This window comes from Carcharhinus amblyrhynchos, chromosome 2, assembly GCF_965287045.1.
Source record: "Carcharhinus amblyrhynchos chromosome 2, sCarAmb.v2.hapA, whole genome shotgun sequence".
Lineage (NCBI taxonomy): Eukaryota > Metazoa > Chordata > Chondrichthyes > Carcharhiniformes > Carcharhinidae > Carcharhinus > Carcharhinus amblyrhynchos.
Window position 1 is genome coordinate 98,318,785 of NC_137325.1, and position 11,608 is coordinate 98,330,392.

Below are 11,608 nucleotides of genomic sequence, written 5' to 3' on the forward strand. Positions count from 1 at the left end.
GTGTGAAACCCAGTTAAAATACAGTACTACTTTTCAATAAACCACTATTGTTGATAACTACCATATAAGTGATTTATTCCAAAGGGAATATAGTTAGATGTTACTGCATTTTGACTCCTTGTCTGATGATTGTTTGATCTAAGTGAAAAAATATAGAATGATTGCAGAAGCATTCTTTATTATTGAAAGAGCTGAAAACAGAACTGTATAAGGAAAGTCACATCTTTGAAATTGAGTATTCCTTGAATGTTGCATTTCTGTGTCAACATTCAAGTTAAAAGCTAGAGCAATCTAGCACGTCTTCAACTTCTGTTCCTAGAACTTAGAGCCAAACGGCTAAATCTTGCTGACATTTACACCAATGGGATCTTACAGCACAACTTTGCCACTGATTTCTTGCCTGTGAGGGATGCATTAAAAGGGAAACCCCATTGGCAAGAGCAAGACTGTAAGATCCCGCCAGTAGCGAGCAGCACTCCGCCTCCTGCTACTGCCAAGCACACTGCGGAGAGGGAGAAATATCCCACCCAAAGCTGTTCATTTTAAACCAAATAATGTGACTGAGAAAGAGCTATGGAGGCAACTGAGTGGGGAGCTGGCAAGAGACCAGGCAGATTGCTGGGCATCGGTGTGCCTTCTTGAATCAGAGACCCTGGGGGAAGAATTCCTTGCCCATCAAGAGCTGCCAGCCAGACAGAACCTGGCTAGCATCTCTTCATTGGTTGGCAGCATCACCGAGATGACAGTGGCTAGTACTGGTACTGCACCCACCTGAGGCCCTAGTTTTGCCCAAGCATAGTTGAGTAACTACAGAAGGGTTTTGCAAGCAGGCCTGGGGAAAGGTATTGGTAGGAAGGGCAGAAGAGTGACTTGCAACAGTTCTTACACCTCCCCCCTCCCCTTATCCTAATGCCAAGTCCTTGATCAGCACCCCAGAAACCGTAAGCAACACCAGCTGTGATTGTTTTTCAGGCTTCCCACAAGACAAACGGGAGAGTGGGTAAATATCAGTAGTGGATGAAGAAGCCCTTGAGTGAGCATTAAGGCAAGGTATGAAGGATATCTGTGAGCCTTCCCACCATGGAATTAAGAAGGCAGCAATGTCTCTACTCCTCTTGTCCTAATCCACCTAACCTACAAGACTGAGGAACCTGGAGGAAACCCACGCAGACGTGGGGAGAATGTGCAAACTCCACACAGTGACCCAAGGCCAGAATTGAACCTGGGTCCCTGGTGCTGTGAGGCAGCAGTGTTAACTACTGTACTGCCATACATTGTCAGGATCTGGAGAGAAAACAGACCAGTGGAGCTGGAGTGTTGCATACCGGTTTCCTCGCCAGAACTGACACTGGCAAATTCCCATAAGATTCCTCCTATTAAAATTGAATCTAGCTAATACAATTACTCTACATAAATCTGCAATGTATTGAAAGTGCGGATTAAGCATTCATCAGGAGCACCAGTTGTAAAATCAATGTTGCTTTATCTCCAATCTGCCCACCCTGATAGTGAAGTGTGGGATCACAAGATTCTGTTGGAGTGGATCTAATTAAGTTGCTTCTACAGAGACCAACATAGATGTTACAGATTAAATGCCTTCCTTCTCTGCTGTAACCATTTTATGATTTGATGTAACACATTAAGTGATTTCGCTCAGCTTGTAATGCTAATCACAGATAAGGGTCAGCTTGATTAGTTTATCCAAAATAATCTTATACACCTTCCTCCTCCTATTCCACACCTTTACTGCATCAAATTATTTCTTAAATGACTCAAGAGTTCTTCACGTTCCAAATGTTGATCAGTGTGGAGAAGAATACCTTGACATTAAATTTAAATATAGCTTTTGGTTAGAAAGGCAACTTGCCTAAATGGAGAGAAACATCAGAGTGCAGAAGGGTCTGGGTGGTCCTCGTGCATGAATTGCAGGAAACTAGTATGCAGGAACAGCATGTAATAAGGAAGGCAGATGGAATTTTGGCATTTACTGCTGCAGGAATAGTGTATAAAATTAGAGAAGTGTTGCTGTAATTGCATGAGTATTCTGTACAGTTTTGGTTCCCTTACTTGAGAAGAGATGTAGTTGCGACTAGAGGCAGTTCAGAGGAGGTAACTAGATTGATTTCAGAGATGAATGGTTTGTCTTTTGAAGAGAGGTTGAGCAGTTTAGACCTATGCTCTCTTCAGTTTAGAAGGATGAGAGGAGATCTCATTGAGGTATATATGATGATAAAAGGGACTGACAAAGTAGACGTAGAAAGGATGTTTCCTCTTGTGGAGCAATCTACAAGAGATCATAATTTTAGGATAAAGGGAGATGAGGAGAAATAACTTCTCTCAAAGGGTTGTTAATCTGTGGAAAGACATACAGTCACACAAGCTCTTTTTAGCCCATTTAAGTATTTTGTTTAATCCATTTTCTAATATTTTAACTGCCTCCTGTAACTCCACTGTCCCTGTACAAATATGACCAGTTTGCTCAGTTTTCAAATCCAAATCATTGGTGTAAATTAGAAACAACACTGATCCCAAACAACTCAGTCCTGCTGGATAATTATATTGAGTTGATGTCCTGATGTGAATCAATGCAATTTGGAAGTTTGTACAATATGTACTTTAAACAGCAGCTCCAGGATGTGCTATTCCCTGTGTGTGGGAAGCTGCCCTCACAGGGGACACCAGTTGGAGAATCAGGCCAATAATGTTGTCTTGCATCCAATCTACCAACCATGAGTGTGGTGCTTCTGGCTGGGACTCAAGCCTCTAAAGTCATGGTAATAAGTATAATTTCCTTGAGCTTCTCTCCTATATCTGCGTGTTGTACCTACGCAAACAATTTGTTTACTTTAAGATTAATTATTCATTCTTGACAGGGACAAGCTGACCTGTTGAAACATGCTAAAATTGAAGCACTGGACAACCTGAAGCAAATCCATTACGCTGCAGTGTCTTGTGGTCTGAACAAGCCAGGTACTGGGAGTGCGGAACAACCCAAAGCGAGGCGGAGTCTAGAGGCCATACCTGAAAAAGAAAGTGTAAACATTGGATCTGGAGACCAAGGTGCTGAACCTCACCAGAATACAACCACTCAGAAATCTATCAAAGCTGCCAAATGAATGCAACCATGTAGAACATTTGGATTGCACTTCAAAGCCTTCTCAGTTGGTTGGTTTTAGTACTTTGTAAATCCTAAGGCACAATTCTGAAGGCTCAGAATAATGTGACAAATGGAGCTATGAATGTAACACTTCTCCAAATGAAAGTATACTACTAGTGGTGGAAGTATACCACTGCTTCAAAGAAGTAGTGGACTTGCCATTAAATGTTCATCTGCCAAACGAATATGTATATATGTCACAAAGAATTAGTTGAAGTGTAACTTCTTTTCTAGTAATTTATGCTGCCATTTTGCATTCTTTTTTGTAAATGTAACATTTCTCGAGATACCTAAAATTCATGACTTCATTTGATTGAAAAATAGTAATTATACAGAGGAATATGTAAAGTATATATAAATACAATGAGGTGTGTGTAGTGATGCTACCCAAACATTCTAAAGCCTGTTGAGCCATAAATGGAAGTGTATTATTGATTGTGGTCACTGAAGCTTCAGTGCACTTTATGAAGACCATTAATCAAGGAAAAGCTGGAAAACTTTTGCTGTAAACTTATTATTTCAGAGATAATTGTTCATGTCAAAAAAACATTTGAAGTGCTTGTATCGCCGTCTGGTGACCAAATAGGCAGCAGCTTTTAGCAGGTTGTTGTATATAATTCCTATTTTGTGAAAGTGCGAGTAGGCTTATTAATTCCCACGAGGAAGAATGTCTAGTCCAGAAAAGTCATTAATTCACAGGATTACCAGCAGCCATGATCATGTGCATTGTTTAATGTACATGATTCGCTGGGATGAAAGTGAGAAACTTTGATCTCTCTCTTCTATAGAGCACAGCAGCCCAAAATCAACAAATTGCTAAACAACATTGCCAGTGTTGACAAGCCTGAACTTCTTAAATAGGGCTGGCTCGTGGAGAGTGAGTTAGAGACAAGATTTGCATATATTTTTTAAAACAGAAGCCATTTGAAAACCATTAGAGCTAGTAGTGGTCTAGTTTGCAAAAAAGCATAGCGCTTTGCTGCAGACGTTTGCTCAGATTCCTCAGTACAGTATGTTACCATTCATTCAAAATATAACATATTTATTCCATCACTGAAAATGAAAATAAAACTAAGGAAAGCTTTTAAGAAACTTACCATTGTAACCTACCCAGAAAGAAGCAGAGGAATGTACAACAGATTGAAAAGGTGCAATTCCACCTCCCTATTCCAAAAAATTGTTGCACTTGAATCACCACTCTCTCAAATATTGATCCAATTCTTCAGTAAACTTTTTCAGATTCTGCTTTTACTGGTGTTCTGGACATTTGGTTTTACAAATTCACTACAAAGCAGTTAAATGTAAATGGTCTGTGTACCACCACCACCTCCTCTCCTCACCCCCACCCTCTCAATGGTTCCTGGCTCTAGAGATTGTAGTAATCTCGAACGCATCATTAGGGTTCAATTAATCTATTCACTTTATTTTATTTTAGTATCCACCATAAGCTTTCTGCTCTAACCACTTCTTGCAGTGAGAGAGGAAATGTTCCTATTCTTGCACCTGTTGTAAAGGGTTACCTGGACGTGGCACAAAGGGAAATTAGTGTGCAGTTGTCTCTGCCCAAATGTCCCTAAAGCATTGTAACTATTTGATCTTTACAGCAAACATAAAGAAAGGAAAATCTGCCCTGCGATGCTATATGCTAAGTTTTAATTTGGTTTCTCCTTCCTGCTTGCTACCAGTAACTGCATACCCTTGGGGTGGTATAGAAAACAGAATTGTACACAAGCTCGCCTCACCAGGAAGTGCCCATGAGGATGGGATTTATATTGTTTTTGGGGTGAGGGGTGGCAATGTGGGCTGGAGTTGGGCCAGCCAAGCCAAGATAAAGATCAGAGCTATTCACAGGGACTGCTGGGTGCCAAGGTGGTTGTTTAAAAAGTCTGCTTTGGTGCTGTGAGCCTTGGCCCAGTTAAGGTAAAAACAGGCCCTTCAACCCATGTCCCTTACATCCCCTTAACCATCACACATTCCCCATGCTCCATCTATGCCAGCTCATGTCCTCCAGCATGCCAAGCTATGCTGATCCAACAACCTGCACATGGCTTCTCATGCCCTTGTGCAAAGCCATGCCACGCCACACAAGCCAGACTATAGCACCGCCTTGACTCTTGATCCACTGTACACTATATAGAAACATTATGCAGGCTCTTAAACAAGAATACACATGAAGCTTGACTCAAAGCCCAGAAATTAATTAGTCTGTTAAAGCACCCGAGTCCCAGATAAAACATTGCTTGATTGACAAAGATCTGTCATTATGCATTAGTTATTTACAAAGGTTAAGAGGTTTAAATTGCTTGCAGTTTCAGCTATTGAAATTGGATGATTGACATGTGTATTGTGTTGTGGCTAATAATCTTTTTCTAAACATAGTGGAAAATTATGAATGAATAACTTAAAAAAGAACTTTTTGTAACATCACTATATGATTCATTGGTTCTACACAATGCATCATGGGCCAGTTGCATGGAGTGCCACCTTGACATGGGGCTTGAGAAATCATGTAGGATGGGCGGATATTGATTTTTGTTCTCTACCTGAGTTCTGCAGTTGGATACACATGACATCACTCAAATAGCTTGTTGCAATGTCTACTGATATTCAAAATATGATTTGATTCATGATTCATGGAAGTTAGAAATAACATTTTCTTTTAATTTAAACAAATATTTGATTGTTCTTATTGACAACTGTTTTACATTGCTATTCAGTGAGTAATCAAAAACAATACTACAATTTTTTCATAGTATACATTGACTAAGAGCCACCTCTTGTGGTGATTTTATGTTATGGTGCATGCCAAAACTCAAATTGGACAATAAATGACCTCTTTGTCTCCATATCTTGAATCAAATAATAAGAAGAGTAATAGAACTTAAAATGCCATTAACTGAAAAACCAACTTTCAGTCTAATTAGTCCATTTGAAATCAAACCCACAAGTCTTAAATCTTATTTACAGTCCTCTGTGAAACATTACTAAAATGTCCTCACAAAATCCAATTAGATCACATCAACCAATCTATCCTTGCCAATCAGTGTAGTTACATATTGAAAATGTTCTGCTGACATTGTGAAATATATGTTGCTTCTAAATTTAGTGACAGTGCATTATGCCCACTGCTTCTTTAGATAAATATTGGTACAATCCTCTGAAATGCCCCCAAACGCTTCCTGCTACTGAATTGGACATTTCATAATTCTTGGATTTATAAATGGTGGGTAAATCTTTACTGCTCCATTGCCCTTCCTGTATATGTGACAAGTAAGTTTTAACTTGCACCTCTAGACTGTAAACTCAACATTGTTGAGCAATTGTCTGTTATACGTGCCATCCGATAATCCTTTGCACTTGGTTTATCATGAGTTAAAATCTAATCATTGAAACCATTGAAAACAAAAAGTAGGTTGTCTATTCTTTTACCATTTCGTAATAAATTTCCGGGGTCCGAGATCTGTGGCTCTATTTCTATCTCTAACACATCTTCCTGCCTTTGCTTCATTGAGTTTCCTTATTGCATGTTCTTTTACTAATGTTCATATTTGCTATAGATTTCTGAGCTAAATTGACTGGGCACATGTTCAAACTGGTTGAAGTTTACTTCATTCTGTGGCGTGTTGAAAAACGTTTCATTTACAAACTCAAGCCAGAAGTATAGCAATGGACTGCAGCCCAATTAAACAAATCGATCATTTGAATTCGGGAGTTTAGACTTTCATTCCCACAAATGGGTGCATTTTGCCAAGTGGACCACAAGGATCTCTCTTATAAAGGAGGAAGAGGTTATCTCCTCATTTGAATTGCATCTCCTTTGCCTCATTATCAGATGTTTGAACAAGGCAGGCAGAAGTGTTATGGCCCAATGCATATTTCTGGCTGCAAGTGACAGTGATCAGTCTCATCAGAGAAATATTACTTATGGTTCTTAAATAATTCACTGTCAACTTTATTGATTTGTCACTTTATTTGACACTTATTGATTCATGGTTCAGTCACAAGGAGACATGACTTGTAAAATAACCCTGCAAGAAGCTGATTTTATCAACTGTAAAGAAGAGAGGAGCGTCAAAATTTCTATAGATTTATTTTTGTAACATGACTGGCTTTGAAATTCAATCAAAACATGACGGAATCACTCTAGAAAAGGTAATAAACTGTTTTATATTGCAATTTTTAATGTCTGATTTAATCTCTATTAAGATACAACTGCAGCATCAGTTCACAGTTCTATAATAAGATAATCTGATCCTAACCATCTGCTTTTACTAAATTCTCATTTGAGTTGGAAAAGGCACTTATATACATCCAAGAAGAATTCAGAATGCACTGTACAAATTGATCAATTTTAATCAAATAATTTATCTTGCCTAACTTCAGGACATAATGGAAATATATGTTAAGTTACTGAAAACTATGGAAGCTAGCTGCTGTACAACTAGGTCAGATTACGGAGGATGATGGTCAGCACATCAATGTTTCTGAAACAAATCATTCTGTATGAGGACAGATAAATTAAAGCACTTAGCCAAGGTTTAGGCCTGATTCTAAGATTGTTAAATCCTTGCAAATTCTAAATTTCTTCACCCTTTGTAGACTGAACGTTATTTGCAAGTTGCAAGAATCTAATGCATACATTCATCATACATGTAACGAGATATCTGAACATTAGACTTCTGGATAATGCTTAAGAAAGACCATTATGATGAATATGATGATTGTGTCTGATATTAGGTAAACTGAGGCATTATAAACAAGTTGTGTTTTTCTACCATGCAGCAATATTACTGAGTTTTCAGTGGATTTATTTTGGAAGGAATACCTGATTTAGTCCTGCTACTCATGATATAGTCAAGGAATTTCCGTCAATTCACCTCTGTCAGTAGCACTGAATTTGTAACCAACATAATTGTTTTCTGATTTCTTACCAAAAAATGTTTCAGTAGCGCTTTACTTATTCTTATGGGAACCACTGGATTGTGAAAATAAATGCCACAATTTTGCTTAGAAATGCAACAATGTGAAAAAAGTATTCATTTTTTTTATTTTTAAAAGGAATTTGAAACCTACTGTTCTGCTTTAATACAACATTCATATAAAAATAAAAGATCATATTTGTCAGAATAAAATGATGTTTTTCCACTGTTATTGTATTATTTACTGACCTTAGTAGGTATATTATACATAATTAATACTAATGGCAAAGGTTCTTTATTACTGAGCAACTGTAAGGGGTAAACTGTTTAGGACTGAGCTAAGGAGAAATTTTTTCACCCAGAGGGTGGTGAATGTGTGGAATTCACTACCACAAAAAGTAGTTGAGGCCGAAATGTGCGATTTCAAGAATAAATTAGATATAACTCTTGGGGCTAAAGGGATCAAGAGATATGGGGGGCGGAGGGGAGGAAGCAGGATATTGACTTTGATCAACCATGATCAAAATGAATGACGAAGTAGGCTGGAAGGACCAAATGGCGTTCTCCTATTTTCTATGTATTAGTTAGATTGGGTTATCACTGTGATTAACCATAAGCTCCATTGGCAAAATGACTAGTGTGTGGTTCAGAACAATGTCAGAAGTGCAGGTTAGACTCTTGTTCCAGACTTGGGACCTGACTCCTCACACTGCCCCTGAAAGTAAAAGGAATTGTCCCACCACTGCTGACAAAAACTGCCAAGAAAACAACTGCGTCTGAAAATTCAACGGGAACATGTGAATAAATGAAATACACTGGCAAAATCTGCTAACCTAATACATTGTAGCAGTATTCTAGATGCAAATCAGAAAATCTGGTACAAATATTGGAGAAAATACTCTGCCAGGATTAATTAAGTGTTCCTGTATTGAACAAGATTCACTCAATTAGAAGTTGCTTTCTCTTGCTTACCAGAGTATGCTTCCTCCCAAAATGAAGCTAGCAGATTGATTTTATTAGTGTTAGGGACCACATCAGAAATTCCTATGTCTATTATGAAGTTAGCCTACACACCAGCTTTTACTTTTGATTTTGGCATTAGGGTGAGCATAAGGTGTTGCGCTCTAAGTATGATTCAATTGACCCACTAAGAAACTTTTATTAAAGCAAACTTTATTTAGAAAGTTAAAATATAACAAAAATAATTGATACAATATTTACCAATTGGGAATACTTAACCTTGACAAGGTATAATCTTTACAAATAGCAGTCTCTATAATTCTCATTGCAAGCAGCACACTATAGGCATAATTCCCTTCTTCAGACCCAGTTAACACCAAAAACCAACATGCTCATGTGAATTACAGATTTCCAGCCTTTTAACACCTCTGGACAGAGATCCAGACAGTAATTGCCAGAGAAGGATACATCTTCAAGCAATAGAGCTTCAGAGAAATAAACCTAGCATCTGACAGATCCTAGTCTCCAGAATTCAGAGAGAAAAGGCTACTCTCTACAGTTTCCAAGCAGAAACTAAGCTTGATTTCTCTGTGTAAGCCTAGCTCCACCCACTCACCTGATTTTACTGTCAGTCAATCTAACCAAGGCCTATTCTGCAAAATCCCAGGGGAAAAATCACTAAAATAGAACAGCATTAGTTCAGGTTAAAATAAGCATTCTAATAATTAGGAGCAATTTTGCTGCAGCAGAAACAATAGAAGATGCTGGTTATAGAGCCATCGGCACTGATAATGTTTAAAAACACTGCCAAAACAGATTCTGCACAAGAAACAGCACTAAAACATAGCTCTTAAAGGCACAGTATCATCAATTATCTCTGAGCAAGCATTTACACTGTTGACAGGAATTGTAAGGTGGTGTTGCAAACATTCTCACCTAAATGGCAAAGGAAGGAAATTAAAACTAAATCATGCCTGGAAATTTGAAAGTTGCCCACTCAGATCTAACACGCTTATGTCCCCTCCATGCACCTCCACATAATTATCCATAGCTCACTCAGCATCCACGATGCCATTCTCATTTTCCAAGCAATACCAATGGAAAATATTTTATATTCCTTGGGGTTTGTATTGCCCTGTAAGGAGGGAAGGATGATTCCTGAAGAGCATCAAATGAGTGTGGAACTGAAGAACAAAAAAATGAGTAATCACACTGCTGTGACCCAGCCACTGACAAAGGGTCAGCCTGTTCTGAAAGCTTGCAGCAGTTGCTACAAATAAGCTTGTTGGACTTTAAGTTGCTGTTGTGGGATTGCTTTCTGTAATCACATAAAGGTAAAAATATGGGCAAAAAGCGATTGTGTACCAACTAACTCAATAACAGCTTCTTCCCTGCTGCCATCAGACTTTTGAATGGTCCTACCTTATATTGCTCTTTCCATACACCCTATCTGATTACATAAGAACATAAGAAATAGGAGCAAGAGTAGGCCCTTTGAGCCTGCCCCGCCATTCAATAAGATCATGGCTGATCTGAAGTGGATCAGTTCCACTTTCTCCCCTTAATTCCTGTGTCTATCAGAAATCTATCTATCCATGACTTAAATATATTCAGCAAGGTAGCCTGCACCACTTCAATGAGCAAAGAATTCCAGAGATTCACCACCCTTTGAGTGAAGAAGTTCCTCCTCAACTGCCCTCCCCCCTTATTTTGAGGCTATGCTCTCGAGTTCTGCTATCCTTTCTAAGCGGGAAGAATCTCTCTACCTCTGCCCTATCTAGCCTCTTCATTATCGTGTAAGTCTCCATAAGATCCCCCTCAGCCTTCTTAACTCTAACAAGTACAGACCCAGTCTATTCAATCTCTCTTCATAAGCTAACCCCCCCCCATCTCTGGTGAACCTTCTCTGTACTCCCTCCAAGGCCAATGTATCCGTTCTCAAATACGGGGACCAAAACTGCACACAGTACTCTAGTTGCCGTCTCACCAGTGCCCTGTACAGTTGCAGCAAGACCTCCCTGCTTTTATATTCTACCCCCTTGGCTATAAAGGCCATCATTTCGCCTTCTTGATTACCTGCTGCACCTGCAGACTGGGTTTTTGCGATTTGTGCACAAAGTTCCCCCAGATCTCTCTGCACTGTAGCTTGCTGCAGCTTTTTGCCTTTTAAATAATAATCCCTCCTACTATTATTTCTCCCAAAGTGGATGACCTCACATTTGCTAACGTTATATTCCATCTGCCAGGTGGTCGCCCACTCACTCAGCCTATCCAGATCTCTCTGCAGACTTCCCACGCCTTCCACACAATTCGCTTTTCCATTCATCTTCGTGTCATCAGCAAATTTTGTTACCCTACACTCAGCCCCCTCCTTCAGATCGTCTACATAAATGGTAAACAGTTGAGGCCCCAGCACTGATCCCTGCGGCACTCCACTAGTCACCAACTGTCAACCAGAAAAGCACCCATTGATTCCAACTCTCTGCTTCCTGTTAGATAACCAATCCTCAATCCACGCTAACACTTTATCCCCCACTCCATGCACCCTAACCTTTTGCAGCAATCTTTTGTG

The 11,608-nt window shown here is 39.2% G+C and overlaps 1 protein-coding gene across 1 annotated transcript in view; it reads left to right on the plus strand.

The window, feature by feature from the left end:
* plcl2 (phospholipase C like 2) overlaps nt 1–8,272 on the plus strand; it is a 259,438-nt gene extending 251,166 nt beyond the window's left edge. The window contains exon 6 of the mRNA XM_080209629.1: nt 2,874–8,272. Within this exon, the coding sequence (XP_080065755.1) occupies nt 2,874–3,116 (243 nt within the window). The 3' untranslated portion in view covers nt 3,117–8,272. The remainder of the gene's footprint in view (nt 1–2,873) is intronic.
* The last annotated feature ends 3,336 nt before the right edge of the window (nt 8,273–11,608 follow it).